Below are 19,054 nucleotides of genomic sequence, written 5' to 3' on the forward strand. Positions count from 1 at the left end.
GATAAACAAAATACAGTATATCCATATAACAGAATGATATCTATCAATAAAAAGAAATCAATATGAATTCATGAAAAAACATGGCTTAATCTCAAAATGTGCTGAATGAAAGAAGCTAGGCAAAAAAAAATTTTTTTTAAAGGAGAGCTAGAAACACAGGATACAATTGTATGATTCTATTCACATGGTATCTTAGCAAATGACAATTAATCCATAATGACAGAATCAGTAGTTGCCTGGAATGAGGGGAAGAAGTGAAATGGAGGATAACAAAGTAGCATAAAGAAACTTTTGAGGATGACAGATGCACGCATTATCTTGATTCTGAGAATGGTTTCATGTGCCTAATCTTATACCATTAATTTAAACATGTGCAGTTTATTGTATGTAAGAATATCCCAATAAAACTTTAAAAATTTCTAAAAAATGAGCACCATGTGAGGCAGTTTTATGTGTATGTATGAAGGTGACTGAGTATCAACAATAACTTCTATATCAAAAACTTAACTGAATATCAAAAATGTAATATTTTACTGTTGAAAAATTAATTTCATATATACTTTCTCATTTAATCTATAACCAATCAGAAAGGAGACTTAATTGTACTGGAGAGGCTGAGATAATTCTCAAGGAGATACACTCCTGAAGGACAGATGCAATTTAAGTGGATGCAAAGGCCATTCTAGTCATAAGACTAGCAAGAGCAATAGCCAAGAGGAGGAAATGATATAGGGGCAACAAAAAAGTCTATCCAGTTAGGCAGGAAGAACTTGCTCTGCAGGGTATTAGGAAAGAGAGTCCGATAGAACAGTAACCATAAAGATAGAAGAAGGAAACCATGGATATACAATTTCAATGGGAGCCAAGCAGGAATGGAATTTCAACAAAAGATTACTAATCCATGGTGAACACCAAAGAGGTCTAAGTGAATACAAACTTAAAAAGGCTAGCTCATCTGGCATGCAGGTTGTCACTAATCATTAGAACTCAGTTTCAAAAAAGAGTTTTGCCAAAATTTTTTTAAAAAGCCTTTTCATATAAAAGCATAACTCTTACCCAGTCTAATTTTGCTTAAAGATAAAAATGAAAATCAGGGGCTCAGAAAAATTAAAAATGAGTGAGTGGTACTAGAATACAAATCCAGTTTTGTCTAAACTCAATGCTGTGTTCCTAGACAGTGATGTCAAATTCCACTGCCTTTCTGAAAACTGAACATAATTTACAGCAATAAAAACTATGAATAAACAGGATAAAAGCATAAATCCATTTTTTCTCTAGTTCCACATATTTACAACACAAAGATGCAAAGATGGTTTTATGTTCCTAGAAATGCCTTTATATGAAAACAAAATATATCAATTTATTGGTTAAAGGAAATTGAAATTTTATATTAAAAATAGGATTCTATAGGGTCTTTTAATTTTAGAATAAATACAATTGTTAAGGTTAAAGAGACAAGTTTCTAAAGACATTAAAGAGAATTGGGTGGGGCGCCTGGGTGGCAAAGCGGTTAAGCGTCTGCCTTTGGCTCAGGGCGTGATCCCGGCATTCTGGGATCGAGCCCCACATCAGGCTCCTCCGCTGGGAGCCTGCTTCTTCCTCTCCCACTCCCCCTGTTTGTGTCCCCTCTCTCGCTGGCTGTCTCTATCTCTGTCAAATAAATAAATAAAATCTTAAAAAAAAAAGAGAGAATTGGGTAACTTTGGTAAAACAGTTAAGTTAAAGGGAAGTGTTAATGAAAATCACTGCTAGAAACAAAAACTCTGAATATTCAACTGAGTTAAATATTTATACTGTCTAAGGCCCTTGAATGGCAATGAGTTCTAGGAACTGACATAGTAGTTTAGTTCACTATAGTTGATACACAGTCCTACAATAATGTCTACATGACAATGAATTTGTTCTGGGCATGCCCTACATACAGAGCTTGCCCTTTATTTTAAAATATATAAACTACTTGAAGGTTTTGTATCTAAGCAATAATGAATCAAATTAATATACCAGTATCAAAACTTCTGATATCACTCAAATGGAGAAACAAAAAAAAATGGTATTTATGAAGGACTTATTTCCTTAAAATGGAATGAAGACTCTTATGTACTGGCTACAAATCAATACTCTGCAAAGCTTCTGATAACATATGCAAAATTTGGTGGGTATATACATTGTTTCAGGGAACAGGCTCATAGCTTTTATCAGACTCTCAAAGAGGTCCATGGCACAAAAAAGAACAAGAAGCACTGGCATTCACAAAAACTAAACCAAAACAGAAGGATTAGTGAAAACCACTCAAAAAAAAAAAAAAAAGGTTATTTTGAGTCATTAATCTTAAAAATAAATGGTAAATTTCAGGATGCATGTGGATGTATTTTAGGGGCCCACGATATTCTTTATAAGGTAGGATACCCAGAAAATAAAAATACACCTATACATAAATTTGATCAAGAAAGATGAAACAATTTTGGTAAAAGATGCCATAAAGGCAAATAACTGCATTACAAATACAGGGTTTATATTTATAGAGCCTAAGGGAGGCTCCTCAAATGGCTAAGAAATTTAATAGAAAAACTGGGTAAATGATATAAATTATCAATTCATAAAACAAATTCACTGGCCAATAAACACTCAAAAACTGTTCAACCTTATTCATAATTAAGAAAATACAAATTAATGTAAATAATATGAATTGTCAATTCACAAACGCAATGGCCAATAAACATTTAAGAAGATGCTCAAACATCTGGTTTCATTTCCCTTTAGCCTGAGAGACTTCAAGATTTCTTATAATGCAGTTCTACTGGCGATAGATTCCTTTATGTAAAAATATCTTTATTTGGTCTTTATTCATAAACATGTATTTTTTAATATATAATTTTGGATTGAGAGGCTGTATTTTTTTTTTATAATTTTCTCAATTTAAAGATGTTGCTCTTTTGACCTTCACATTCAGAAGTAAGCTAAAAATCAAACCTTGGTTCTCTTGTATGTAATGCATTATTTTTCTCATGATACTTTCAAGATGGGCTCGTTATCTGTGGCTTTCAACAGTTGCATTAAGATGTGTGTAGGCATGGCCTTCTTCATGTTATATGGGCCAAGGGCAGGCCACCCCATAGCGGGTCACTCTGACATGAAGAATATATCTAATTAAAAAACAATCAAAACCCAGCAGATTCAGGAAAAGCTCTTTACCTCCCCCCACAACTGCCTCAAAGAATTTAGGAGAGGACCTACTCTAGGAAGAGAATTATGACCACAAAGAACTACATTATAAGAATGAGGTATAGTAGATAGGGAGGAAAGAAGCAAGGCCTGTTTGATCAAATTCCTCTATGTCCCATTGTTTCTGAGTGACTCAGCAAACATGAATTTACTAAACATTTACTCTTTTTCATCTTCCTGTAAATTGCATTCCTTTCCTCAAGTCCCAGACCCCTATCCCTTCTCCTTAGTCCAAGATGACATATATACCTAATTTTGCCTATCTTTAGAATTTCCATTTCTTGTGGATTCCCCACACATATGCTATTTTTGTTGCTGTTTCAAGTTTTTATTTAAATTCTAGTTAGTTAACATATAGGGTAATATTGGTTTCAGGAACCAATTTTAGTGATTCATCACTTACATATAACACTCAGTGCTCATTATAACAAGTGCCCTTCTTAATGCCCATCACCCATTTGGTCCATCCCCCACCCACCTCCCTCCATCAACCTTCAGTTTGTTCTTTATAGTTAAAAAGTCTCTTATGGTTTGCCTCCCTCTTTTTTCCCCTCCTACCCCTATGCTCATGTTTTGCTTAATTCCACATATAAGTGAAATCATATGGTATTTGTCTTTCTCTGACTGACTTATTTCACTTAGCATAACAGACTCTAGCTCCATCCACATCTTTGCAAATGGCAAGATTTCATTCTTTTTGATGGCTGAGTAAGATTCCATTGTATGTGTGTGTGTATGTATATGTATGCCTGTGTTCTCCTCTAGGATTTGGATGGTTCCCTGTCTCACATTTAAGTCTTTCAACCCTTGTACATGCTATTAAATTTGATTTTCTGTTAATCTGTCTGATGTCAACTTGATTCTTAGTCCGCCTAGAAGGACCTTGAAGGGACAGAATAGTCTCGTTCCCCGATAGTGTGTTTATCTCATTCATCTTTGTTTTCCTCATTTCTGGATGAGGTATGTAATACTGGACTTGTAGTACCCAATAAATATTCTTCTATACTTGGGGAAAAAAAATCAAATCATCTTTTGTAATTTTGACAGTATCCAGAGTGAGTCTGCAAGCCTATACTAAAGCAACCACTCACAAGAAAGACGTTTACTTGGAGTCTCTTTTTTTTTTTTTTTTTTTTTTAAGTAGGTTCCATGTCCACCACGGAGCCCAACACGGAGGTTGAACTAACAACCATGAGATCAAGACCTGAACCAAAATCGAGAGTTCAACACTCAACCAACTGGACCACCCAGGTGCCCCTGGAGTCTCATTTGTAATCATTAAAATTTAGGTTAATCTGGCACACAAGGATATAAAATAGTATTAACTCTTATACAAATCTTTGAGTACACAATGATTCTTCAGAGTGCTATACTGTTTTGTGGTTTCCTAGCCCTTCAGGAACACTGCTACATTCCACGAGGGATATTTATAACAATGTACAAAGAGGGTCTCACATTTTACATCAGAGTCAATTTAAATGGCATTCATATAGCATTTCAGAGTTTACAAGGTGTTTTCACAACATTTCTTAAGTATCTCACATAAACTTCCCAACAATCCTGTGATCAACTTTGGTTATAGAAACTGGTAATTATCAAACAGAAGTTGGTTTATGAGGACTTACGAAAAAGACAAAGTTAGAATTAAATGAATAGATAAGAATTATTACATTTTGGGTAAAGGGATTCTTGAGGCATGATGTTCATTCAGCCTCAGATTATTTTTCAAAAATAAAAGCTCTTGGTATTTGGGGAGCAGCAGCAAGGAGGCTCTGGGAGCCAGGTGAAGGAGGTAAGGACAAAAGAAGGAAGCAGACATGAGAAGGAAATACCAGACCAAAACTAAGCTCTATCTAGGTGATGATTTTGCTTAGAACCAGTTTGTATTTAAAAACAATAACAACAACGACACCCGAGCTCAATTCCAAATGAAGTGGATATCCAATAAAGATATTAGAGAGCGCTAGGTTTGAGCCACATTACATTTAATAAGATTCCACAGAAATCAAAATACAACTGAGTATCTCAAAGTAAAAGAGAAATTTTTTAAAAGATTAATGGTGGCTTCCCAGGTTAAACAATAATTGTAATAAAATTTATTCTCAGCTAGGACAGCTATGGATATCCAGAACATGTAGAGTAGGACAATCCTCTCAAGGCTAAAATGACATTCGGAAGTTCCTAAAATAGAAGGTCTCTGGTAGACAACTCCAAGTAGCAGTAAGCTATCATATAAGGATTAAGGTACTACTAAATATAAACTATGAATACAAAAATGTTTTCTATTTTCTCCAGAAGTTTCTTCATCTCCTTTTGTAATTTGTTCTTAGGATCATTCCCTCCTCCTTCCCTCTCCCTTCTCCAGGCAACTAGGAATCTTTCTGTCACTATATAGTAGACTGCATACTCTAACATTTTATACAGATGTAATTATACAGTAAGTAATCTTTTTTTGTCTGACTTTCTTCACTTGGCATAGTGATTGCAATATTCATTCATGATGCTGCATTTTATCAATAATTCAGTCCTTTTTATGGCTTAGTATTATATTGTATGGATTGGCCATAATTTGTTTAGTTATTCACCTATTGATGAACATTTGGGCTGTGTTCAGTTTTAGGCTATACAAAATAAAGCTGCCAAATACATCACTATAGAAGTCTCCGCATGGACATATATTTTTGTTTCTCTGAGGAAAAAACGAGGAAGGAATGACTGTCATATGCTAAGTGCATGTTATTCTTTTTCAGGAATTTCCAAGTTGTTTCCAAAGTTGTATAATTTTCATATTCCCAGCGACAGAATACAAAGAGTTCTAGATGATTCACAATGCTTATCGTTTTTATTTTAGCCAATCTAACCGGTGTATAGTGGATTGTCTTCATGTTTTATTTTGTTTTTCCCTGACAAATAATGATGATGAGCACCTTTTCAGGTGCTTACTGACCAATAACATCTTGAGTGGTAAATGTCTGTTAAATCTTAGCCCTGGGATTTGTCTTCATTTTCTTTTTAACTGTTCTGTTGCCACGTTATCAAGTAGAAAGCATTATTTAAATATTCTGGATAACAATTAGACAAATATTTTATTTTTTTAAAGCTTTTATTTATTTGAGAGAGAGAGAGAGAGAGAGCCCATACACGCACAAGCAGGGGGAGGGCGAGAAGGAGAGGGAGAAGCAGACACCCTGCTGAGCAGGGATTCCCAATGCGGGCAGGCTCAATCTCAGGACCCTGGGATCATGACTTGAGCTGAAGACAGATGCTTAACCAACTGAGCTGCCCAGGCACCCCTTGACAAATATTTTACAAATACTTTCTCCTATGGGTGCCTGGATGGCTCAGTTGAGTTTCTGATTCTTGATTTCAGCTCAGGTCATGATCTTGGGACTCTGGGATTGAGCCCTGCAACAGAATCCCTGCTCAGTGGGGAGTCCGATTGAGATTCTCTCTTTCCCTCTCCGTCTGCCTCTCCTGCCCCCAACACGTGCTTTCTCTAATAAATTAAAATTGTGTTTAAAAAAACCCTTTCTCCTAGTGTATGGCTTTCTGCTGTCTTACTGTGTCTTTCAAAGAGAAAATGTTTTTAAACCTGATTATGCCCAATATCAAGATCAATCTGGAGAGAGCTGCCCTTTGAACAATATTGACTCATCCAATCTATGAACAGGTTTCTCTCTCCAGTTAGGTTCTTTAAATTCTCTCAGGAATGCTTTCTGGTTTTCAAGGTAAGAGGTCTTGGACATCTTTAGTTAGATACATTTGTTTCTGTTTCTGGACACCAATATAAATGGAATGGTTTCATTCCATTTTCCAATTGTTTGCTGCTACTATATAAAAATACAATTGATTTTTATTCATTACTCTTGTCTCCTGCAACCTTGATTATTTTATTAATTCCACTAATATGTTAACTCCTCTAGGATTTTCTATAAAATATTTTATCATAAACAAATAGATCTTTACTTCTTTCTTATCTTTATGCCTTTTAATTTCCTTTGGTTTATTGGAACAGCTAGGACATCTAGTATGATCCAGAGCAAGTAGTAAAAGCAGGCATTATGGGCTTTTTTCATATTTTAGTGGAAAACAATTCAGTATGATATTAAATATGATATTTCATTTCCTACATATATCCTTAAGCAGTTTTGAAAAATACTCTAATATTTGTAATTTGCTAAGAGTTTTTATCATGAATGGGTAAATTTTGTCAAATGTTTTACCTGTAAATATGGAAATTATCATAAGATTTTTCTCAACTCTTTTACTGATATGGTGAATTCTACCAAATGATTTTTGAATATTAAACCAAACTTGAATTTCTAAGATAAATCCTACTTTATCATCATTTATTAACTTTTTTATGTATTACTATATTGATTTGCTAATATTTGATTAAGAATTTTTACATCTATTTTCGTGAGGGATATTGATTTCTAATTCCTTCTTTTGCAAAGACTTTTTCAGGATTTGGTAACAGGATTATACTGGCTTCATAAAACAATCTGGGAAGGAATCCTTCATTCTCTATCTCTGGAAAAAAAAACTGTGAAAATTTCCTGTTTTTTTCGCTTAAATATTTGATAAAATTCACCCATTGGGGCCTGAATTTTTCTTCAAAATCATTGAACACTACATCAAAAACTAATGAGGTACTATACAGTAGGTAACTGCACATAATAAAATGCAAAAAAAATTTGTTTTGATATCACATTTAATTTCTTTTATAAATATAAAAGGATATTCAGATTTTCTATTTTGTATCACTTTTGTACAGTTATTTTATAGTAAAAATTTCTATTTCATCTAAATTATTACACATGCTGGCATAAAGTGGCTCATATCCTATTATTCTTTTAAAGTCTATAGGATCTGCAAGATAATGCTTCTCCTTCATTCCCAATATTGGTAATTTGTGTTTTATCTTTCTTTTTTTATTGTACTAGTTATCTCTGCTCTTATCTTTATTATTTTTAGCCTTTTACTTCTTTTGAGTTTATCTTCTTTTCTTAGCTTTCTAGAGTGGAACCTTAAGTGAATGACTTAAGATCTTTCTTCCTTTCTAATGTAAATATTTAAAATTATGTTTTTCCTCTGAAGACTACTTTAATATATCCACTTTTTTTGTCATTCAACCAAAATATTTTCTTAAGTCCAAGTGATTTTGCCTTTGATTCATAGTTTAGAAGCATGTTTACTGTCCACATATATATAGTTTTTTATAATTTATTATTTCTAATACATTTTGACTATGATTAGGTAATATGCTTTATTTTGATCTCGTAAACAAAATGAGACAATGTACCTCTGAAACAATGTATAGTCCATGTTTGTTAGATATGGTGCTCTATAAATATCAATTAGATCAAAGTGAGTTTGTAGTATTTTTCATTCTTCTAGATCTCCAATTATTTATTTTTATCTGGCTGCTTTATCAAACGCTGAGAAAGGTGTTATAAAACTTCCTTACTATGTCTGTGGTATTTATTTTTCATCTAGTTGCTTTATAATTACTGAAAGAGATTGTAAAAAAGTTCCTACTATGCAGTATTGAAAAATCATCTGTTTTTTCCTTTAATTCTACCCATTTTTGTTTCATGTCATTATTTATCTCTAGTAATACGCTTTTTCCTTATGTTTATTTGATATTAAAATAACCAAGTCCAGCCGTCTTATGCTGTTTGTATGGTACACTGTTCCTATGCATTTATTTATATCTGTTTCTTTATATTTCAAGTGCTTCTCTTTTAAGCAATATATAATAGAGTCTTGCTCTATAAATCTTTGCCTTTTAATAGGAATAGCTGGACCAGAGGTCAGCAAACTTTCCATTTAAGGGTCAGATAGTAAATATTCTAGGCTTTGTTGTGAGCCATACTGTTTTCTGGTGCTGCTACTTAATTCTGCATAACAGCAAACTCAGACAAAATGTAAAAACTGGGTTTCTGGACTGCAGGCTTTTGTTTGCTAACTCATGGTCTAAACACTCCTAGTTAACATCATTAACATTTAACATCGTTGTGAGAATAGTTCAGCTCTACCACTTTATTCATTTATTTATTTTTGTTACCAGTTTTTATTTAAATACTAGTTAGTTAACATATAGGGTAATATTGGTTTTGGGAGAATTTAGTGATTCATCACTTACATATAACACCCAGTGCTCCTCATACCCTCCTTCATACCCATCACTCATTTAGCTCATGCCCCGCCCACCTCCCCTCCATTAATCCTGTTTGTTCTCTATAGTTAAGAGTCTCTTATAGTTTGCCTCCCTCTCTTTTTTTTCCCCCTTCCCCTATGCTCACCTGTTTTGTTTCTTAAATTCCACACAGAAGTGAAATCATATGGTATTTGTCTTTCTCTGACTGACTTATTTCGCTTAGCATAATAGACTCTAGCTCCATCCACACCGTTGTATATGGCAAGATTTCATCTCTGTTTCTACCCTGTTTTCAAACTCTTTTACAGTATCTTGACTTCTTTAGGTCATTTGAATATTTTTTGGTATTCCATTTTAATACATCTGTTGGCTTTTTGGCCATATCTCTTTATATTTTGCATTTTATTCTTAGTAGTTATTTTAGAAGATTATATGTTGAAAAAATTTCATAGTCTAGTTAGAGTTTACACTGTACCACTTCACATGATATTTAGAAATCTGGCAGCCATTAGGTCCCTTTAATCCTCCATTAACCAGGCAGGAAAAAGAGGAGAAAGGAGGATGGTATCAGTAAGGAGGCTCTATAAAATATGAAATAATATTTGAACCCACTTTAAAAAAAACACACTCTAAAAAACTGGCTTAATTACTGGCTTGTAATCACTAAAGCTGAGATAAACATAGATTTATCAATATTGACCTGTGAGTTCTAATTAACTACCTAAAAAGAATTGTTTTAAAATATAATTTCAAATAGCATTCAACACTGACAATCTCTGTACAAAGTATACCACAGTCTGCTTAAGGCTAAAAAAACAAGTTAACTATATGCAATTAATAATTTGTATAAATCTGGGAGACTGGAATTCATATTAAATTGTAACACTACAGAATTCAACACGTTTGGCCTATACCCACTGAAATGTTACAGGATTAGAAAAATATATTTCTTAAATAGTAAATAGTACTTTTTGTTTTTTTGTTTTTTTTTTTTAATATTACATGTAGAGCAAAAGAAGTTCTGAGTGAGAATCTGGTTGAAAATTATATTTGATCACGTTAAGACTCTTCCAATCTGATAATAAAGTAGTCCTTCAGTGTTTAAACACTTTACATCTGTAACTGATTTCAGTCTTTCAGCCAAAAGATGCATTTATGCTGCCACCATTACATTTTCAGAAGAGTTTAAATTACAAAACTTGAGAGAGCTTCAAAGCAATACTTAATCTAACCATTCTGATCTTGATGGCTCTGTTAAAAATAATTTAGGACACTAAACAGAAGAGAAACCCTTTACAAAATTGATAACAATTGGTCTTAAATCACATTATTTTAAATTTCCTTCCATAAATCAACTATACTAACCTGAGGGTTCGAGCATTTTATCTGAAGTGACTCTAGGTCAACATGGAGACAGACAACAAATGAATGCCTTGTATCAGGTCCTGTAGCGAGTAGTTTTTGAGATGTAACAGCTAGAGTAGAGGTACAACCCATGGGTTCCACTAGGCAAAGTGTCACTTGTTTTCCGAAAAGGGTATACATGCTGAAATGATGCAAGCTGACAGTCCAAGGAAAAGCATTACCTGGTAACAAGGACAAAGGGGGTAGAGAGGCGCACATATAAAAATATAGTTGTCACTTGATAGTGTCTGTTATCTATTTTTGAAATATAAAACATTTAATACTGTATCAAAAAAAGCGACCATACCAGAGACCAATGCGCTAAACAATTTATATGCTATTTAAAAGTAATTTTGACAAATGTTATATTTGTATTTATTATAACGTACTACATATCAACAATTATATAACCATAAAACATACAGAAATAATAACATACCACTATATCAATAATTACATACATTATGAAACATACAGAAATAGAACTTAAGGAAATGGGATAGATAGAAGTTCTAACTTCCTTTTCCTTCACCCTAGTGGGATGCACTGTGCAACTGCTGGGGATGTATTCATTATACCTTGGAGACTACATATCTAGCTGAGGAATAAGAGAGGAAAAGAATAAATAATCTATTATCGTCTGTTGGACCACCTGCACCAAAATCACATGGGTGCTTACATAAACCATAGATTCTTGGTTTCTAATTCAAACCTTCTTAATCGGAATCTCCGGGGGTAAGACTCAAAATGCATTCTGGCATATTCTGCCGGTGATTCTTATGTATAATATGTTATTTTTAAATAAAATATACTTGGCAAAAAATTAGCATTCATAAATATCAGGAGTAAAAGCAAAATTCCTTTCCTCCTTTTATACTTTTTTCTTTTATTTATGTATCAGAGATTAAGTTGTTAATATGAATTATGAGATAAAACCATTTTTTAATGCAGCTACAGATACAGTACTTTCTGAAATGATTTTTAAAAGTATACTCAGCATTGGAATATTTATTAACATTTATTCTTGAGATGCCAACTAATGCAAAATAGGTTCCTATGATTTACAGTTTTGACTTTGCAATTCTACCAGCACTTGTAAGTATAGATATTATAGACATCTTTATAAGGTACTGATACATCACTGAAGATGTATTAGAAAATATAAAAAGAAGAAAAATCTAGTCAAAACCCTGCCACTCCCAATAATAACTATTAACATAACTAATATTTCCTTCTTTTTTTTTTCCTGCATTGTGCTGGATATGCCCACACAGTTAAGAAGCAGGGCCACACTGTACGTTTACATTCAGGTTATTTTCCAGTGACAGTAAAAATACCAAGTGAATTACAAACAAGATCATACTACACACACACACACACACACACACACACACACACACGGAATATAAATAATCATTTGAACTATGAATGGTGATATTAAGTAGATGCTACAAGGTAAGTTCTTGTAAGTTTGAATACTCAAAATGTCTTGACCAAATATAGTTCATAAAATTAAAATTAGAATCTTTGAAATTGAGACTTGAATACTAGAATAAATCTAGCTAGATAGTAGGACACAATAACTTGACTGGAAACAATGAAAACTGCATAATAGTATGTGGTCAGCACTGTGGTACTCTGCCTGTCTCAAGATTTAAAATATTTGCCCCCAAGAAAGAATGACAAACATTAAATCATCTGTAACTAATTCTAAAATTATTTTTAAACCTACATAAACTTCCATGCTATTCTACAAAATAAACTCTCTGCCAAATTTGTCTTAAAATATTATGGAATGATTTCAGGTTACATATTTTAAAACTGGTAGTGAGCTATATATAGTTTTTCAAATTTTATGTTATTCAAGAAATGCTAAATGGTGGGTATGTTGGATGAAGAGCACCAAATTTAAATTTGTTTAATTAAAAATAAAATCCCAAATGCTATTAGTACTATCTCAGCTAAATCTCTGCTTCTCCTTTGGAACGAGACCAATAAATTGAAATTTGTTTCATCATTTTCTAAGTCTTAAACAGAACGTTTTAAAGCAATACTTGACTGTCTTTTAAAAAGCACACTCTACCTAGAAGCTGGGATCTTAACATGTAATGACAAAAATTCCCACAATTAATCATTGTGGAAAAAAATTATCAAAACACAGCAAATCATTAGCTGCACAAGTATTCCTTTTGCATACATGTACACACAAAATAAAAACAGCTTACCTATTTATAACACTGGGAATATAATGTTCTAGGGATTCCCTAAAATATATTCAGATGTCCGTGGCAGCCAAAACCACAAACTATTCTGAGACTTTCAAGACCAGTATTTTACTGTAATTGTAAAGTTCTAATGCTGTAACATGTTTTATTTTAGATAAACTATTGTTGTCAGAATTCAGAAATTTTCAAAGTACATAAAGAACAAGAAAAATGAAAAATGAAGAAAATTTATAATTCCATTTCTGGGTGAATTTGTGAAAATTCCATTATTAACAGAGAAAAAGACACCAATAAAATTATCATGAAAATGACAAACACACAGTTTTAATTCAGATTAAATAATCTGAAAGAGCATGAATATATGACTGAGCTTTAGGGAAAAATAAATACATAAAGAAAACTCAGTAAGACCGTGCGCTACATGTGTCAAAAATGAGGAAGAGAGCACCGGAGTTAATTAGATTACATTAACTTACAACCGAAAAAATTTTTAAAAGCATACTTGGTGGATTTCCTTACATTGTATGACATATTGCTGATTTTGCACAATACTAGAAGCAGAAGATAAAAAACTGGTTTAGATACCAAAGAAAATTATATATGTATTATATACACATTCAAAAATTTTATTATCAATGTTGGGGTCAGTGAACGGTGACTAATTACTAGACCCTCATAATATAAATTTAATTTATGATCTTGAATCTAGGTAGATAATGATTAATATTTTGGAAAGGGAATCAGTCTTTCCCTCTCTAAAGATACTCCACTAGACTACAGGAAAAAGCATACTTGGGGCCAAAGTGAATCACTTTACAAGCTTCAATGTGGCAAATAAGAAAGTAGGTCAATAATAGAGATATTTTAGATCATTTTTCTTTGCTTTCTTAACCTCAGTCATTAATTGTCTTCAGAAACAAACAAAAAAGTATCTTCTTCTCCTAATTTTTTCCATTATGTCCCACAATCCAGTATGATTCAGACAGTTTTTTATTTCAAATATGGTTTGGTATAATAGAATTATTTTACTATCTACTGTGAGGTTAACACTTTGGAGACAGATACACTATATTCTGCAAATATAAATGAGCCAAAACTGCTAACATTGTTTTCCCAAACCACTTAGCACTTAATTGATTTAAGGCAGTTAAGATAAAGGGTTAATTCTAAGTGATGTTAATTTAAGTAATGGATACTTTCAAGGAATGAGTCATTACAAATAATATGAATATAACCAATTTTCCTGGCAGAGAGCAGCCAAAATGCCTAGAAGAGAGGTAAATGAAAATGAGTAACCTACAGATTTGCTCTGCATCCAAAATTCTCCATTTGGAACTTAAACAACTCAACATAAAAAAAACAAATAAATTGGCAATTAAAAATGGGCAAAGGATCTGAACAGTTAGTATTTCAAAGAAGACATACAAATGACTAACAGATATGTGAAAAATGCTCAGTATCCCTCATCATCAGGAAAATGCAAATCAGAACCACAAGGAGATATCACCTCACACCAGTAAGAATGGCTAGTATCTAAAAGACAAGAAATAATACGTGTTGGTGAAGATGTGGAAAAAAGGGAACCCTTGTGCACTGTTGGTGGGAATGCAAACTGGTGTAGCCACTATAAAAATCAGTATGGAGATTCCTCAAAAAATTAAAAATAGAGTTAACTTATGATCAGTAATTACACTACTGGTTATTTACCCAATGAAACAAAAACACGAATTTGAAAAGATCTACGAACCCCTATGTTTACTACAGTATTATTTAAAATAGTCAAGACATTCAAACATACACATTCTAAAACAACAAACAAACAAAAAAAACTTTTTTCTTTTTCCCCCTCTATTCTCTTTTTACTCCCTTCTCCACATTTTATGTATATGTTGTCACATTTACATCTTTTTATTCATAATTTTTTGTTTAATTATGACCATTTCTTTTCCACTTAAAGAAGTCTATTTAGGGGGGCCTGGGCTCAGGTCGTGGTCCCAGTGTCCTGGGATGAGCCCTGTTAACAAAAAGAGTTAACTGCCTGCCAGCAAGGACCCTGCTTCTCCCTCCCCTCCCTGCTCCTGCTCTCTCTCACTATGTCTGTCTCTCTCTCAAATAAATAAAGCCTTAAAAAGAAAAAAAGGAGTATCTTTAACATTTCTTGTAAGGCTTTATCTCTTGTTCGTCTTGGAAACTCTTTATCTCTCCTTCAAATATGAATGATGATCTTGCCAGGTAGAACATGTCTGAACTTAAATGACAATCAAATTAATATAAACTGCTTTTAGTTAGGATGCTATATAAGAAGCTCATGGTAACAACAAACCCAAAACCTATGATAGATACACAAAAAATAAAGAGAAAGAAAGCCAAAATTACACAATAAATACTCCTCATTCACAAAGAGAGGAAGAAGAAAGGAATAAAGAATTACAAAAACAACCAGAAAGCGAATTTTTAAAAATGGCAAGAAGTACATACCTATCAATAATTACTTTAAATGTAAATGGCCTAAATGTTCCAATCAAAAGACATAGGGTGGCAAAATGGATAAAAAACTATGCTCATCTATATGCTATCAACAAGACACTCACATCAGACCTAAGACACATACAGACTGAAAGTAAAGGAGTGGAAAAACATTCACCATGCAAATGGAAGAAGAAAAAAGCTGAGATAGCAGTACTTGTATCAGACAAAATAGACTTTAAAACAAAGACTGTAACAGGAGACAATAAGGGCACTACATAATGATAAAGATATCAATACAAGAGGATTTAACAATTTTAAGTATATACTCACCCAACACTAGAGCACCTAAATCAATAAAGCAAATATTAACAGACATAAAGATAATCAATGGACAGATAATCCAGACAGAAAATCAATTAGGAAACAATGTCCTTGAATGACACATTGGGCAAGACAGACATAACAGATATATATATATAGAACATTCCATCTAAAAAAATGGAATACACATTCTTTTCAACTGCACATGAAACATTCTCCAAAACCAGATCACATACTAGGCCATAAAACAAGCATCAATAAATTTAAGATTGAAACAAGAAAGGGAAGTAGGAGACAGATGCACAACCTTCAGTAACTGAAAACAGGATCTCCTGCAAGTCCCCAAGGTTGCATTCCTTGTAACAGCTTGGAGAGAGGACAACACTTGACCAAAACCCATTTGTGGATGGTTGTCAAACCAAACTGCATCCTTACCGCAAAGGGTCTCCACATTTCCATGTGCATTCTGTGAAAGCCTTTTGTATATATGACCCGTGTTTGGTTAATACATGTAAACATCATAATTATAAAAATAAGCAATCTTTTTAAAATGCTTTAAAAAAAGACTGAAATCATACCATCTTTTCTGATAACAAAACTAGAAATAAATTGCATAAAAAAACCTGAAAAAAAACGACATACGGAGGTGAAATAACATGATACTAAACAACCAACTGGTCAATGAAACAATCAAAGAAGGAGAAAAAAATACATGGAGATAAATGAAAATGAACAGACAAAAGGTCCAAACTCCTTAGGACACAGGAAAAGCAGTTCTAAGAGGGAAGAGTATAGCAACCGAAGCCTTCCTAAAGATATGCTGGCTAACTGAACATAATTAAAAAAAAAAAAAAAAAGAAACAAGAAAAAGTTAAAATAAATAATCTAACCTTACACCTAAAGTAACTACAAAAAGAACAAACAAAATCTAAACCGATTCAAAGAAATGAAATAATATCAGAGCAGAAATAAATGATGAAGAGACTAAAAAAACAACAGAAAAAAAATGAATGAAACCTAGGTCTCATTTTCTAAATAAACAAATTTGACAAACCCTTAGCCAGACCCATGAAAAAAAAAAAAAAGAGAGAAAGAACCCAAATAAATAAAATCAGAAATGAGAGAGGAGAAGTAACAACTGACACAACAGACATACAAAAGAATGTAACAAACTATTTTGAAAAAGTACATGCCAACAAACTGGACAATCTAGAAGAAATGGATGAATTACTAGATATATACAATCTTCCAAACTGAACTATGAAGAAATAGAAAATCTGAATAGACCGATTACAGGTAATGAAATTAAAGTGGTAGTCAAAAAATTCCCAGAAAACAAAAGTCCAGCACCAGATGGCTTCATAGGTGAATTCCACCAAACATTTAAAAAAGAGTTAATACTTATTCTCCACAAATAATTCCAAAGAACAGAAGACAAATGAAACCTTCCAAACACGTCCTACAAGTCAGCATTACGCTGATAGCAAAACCAGACAGAAGACACCAGAAAAAAAGAAAACTACAAGTCAGCATCCCTAAAGAAAATGGATGCAAAAATCCTCAACAAATATTATCAAACTGTATACAACAATACATTAAAAAAATAATTCATCACGATCAGGTGTGATTTATTCCAGGGATGCAAGGATGGATCAATATTCACGAATCAATCAATATCATACATCACACATCAACAAAACAAAGGGTAAAAATCATATGCTCATCTCAATAGGTGCAGAAAAAGCATTTGACAAGATTCAACATCCATTCAAGATAAAAATGCACAACAAAGTGGGGTTAGAGGGCATACCTTAACATTATAAAGGCCATATGAAAAACCCACAGCTAGGGCACCTGGATGGCTCAGTCGGTTGAGTGTCTGCCTTTGGCTCAGTTCATGATCTCAGGGTCCTAGGATCAAGCCCTGCATCAGTATCCCTGCTCAGCAGGGAGCCTGCTTCTCGCTCTCCCTCCTGTCTCTTCTCTCCTGCTTGTCCCCCCCCCACCCCCGCCTCTCTCTGTCAAATAAAATCTTAAAAAAGAAAGAAAGAAAAAGGCCACAGCTAACATCATGGTCAATGGTGCAAAACTGAGAGGTTTTTCTGTAAAGTCAGGAACAAAACAAAGATGTCCACTCTCACCAACTTTTATTCAACGTAGTACTGGAAGTCCAATTTATAGCAATCAGGTAAGAAAAAGAAGAGGCATCTACACTGGTAAAGAAGAAGTTAAACTGTCACTATTTGCAGATGACATGATATATATAAAAAAATCCTAAACACTCCACCAAAAAAACTATTAGAAGTAATAAATTAATTCAGTAAAGTGGCAGGATACAAAATTAATACCTACAAATGGATAGCATTTCTATACACAAACAACAAAGAAAGTGAAAATTTCAAAAAGCCACTTCTTACAATTGCACCAAGAAGAATAAAATACCTATGAATCAATAACCAAGGAGGTGCAAGACCTGTACTCTGAAAACTATAAAACACTAATGAGAAACACCAAAGACAACACAAACACATGGAAAGATACTCTATGCTCATAGATTGGAAGAATTAATATTGTTAAAAATGTCCATATTACCTGAAGCACTCTGCAGATTCAAAGCAATCCCTATCAAAATACCAACAAAGAATAACAAAATTTGTACAGAACTACGGAAAACCCATAATTGCCAAAGCAATCCTGAGAAAGAAGAACAAAGCTTCAGGTTTCACAATACCAGATTTCAAGATATGCTACAAAGCTGTAGTTATCAAAACAGTACGGTACTCACACAGAAATATTCACAAAGATTAATGGAACCGAATAGACAGTCCAGAAATAAACATGCTTATATGGTCAATTAATCTATGATAAAGGAGGAAAGACTATACAATGGGGAAAAGACAGTATTTTCAGTATGTGGTGCTACATGCAAAAGTATGAAAGCAGATTACTTTCTAACACCAAAAACAAAAATAAACTCAAAATGGATTAAAGACCTAAAAATAAAACCTGAAATCATGAAAATCCTAGAAGAGAGCACAGGCAGTAACTTCTCTGACATCTGCCATAGCAACTTTTTTCTAAATCTTTCTCCTGAGGCAAGGGAAATAAAAACAGAAGTAAACTACAAGGACTAGATCAAAATAAAAAGCTTGTGCATAGCAAAGGAAATAGCACAACTAAAAGGCAACCTAAGGAATGGGAAAATATATTTGCCAATGCCATATCCAATAAAGGGTTAGTATCCAAAATA

The 19,054-nt window shown here is 33.2% G+C and overlaps 1 protein-coding gene across 7 annotated transcripts in view; it reads right to left on the reverse strand.

The window, feature by feature from the left end:
* VPS13B (vacuolar protein sorting 13 homolog B) overlaps nt 1–19,054 on the reverse strand; it is a 760,370-nt gene that overhangs the window by 337,366 nt on the left and 403,950 nt on the right. For all 7 annotated transcript variants that reach the window (XM_087864704.1, XM_087864702.1, XM_087864703.1 and 4 more), the window contains one exon: nt 10,751–10,971. In XM_087864704.1, the coding sequence (XP_087720830.1) occupies nt 10,751–10,971 (221 nt within the window). The remainder of the gene's footprint in view (nt 1–10,750; nt 10,972–19,054) is intronic.

The sequence above is a fragment of the Ursus americanus genome, chromosome 9, assembly GCF_024610735.1.
Source record: "Ursus americanus isolate L20-20 chromosome 9, mUrsAme1.1.p, whole genome shotgun sequence".
In the NCBI taxonomy this organism is placed as follows: domain Eukaryota; kingdom Metazoa; phylum Chordata; class Mammalia; order Carnivora; family Ursidae; genus Ursus; species Ursus americanus.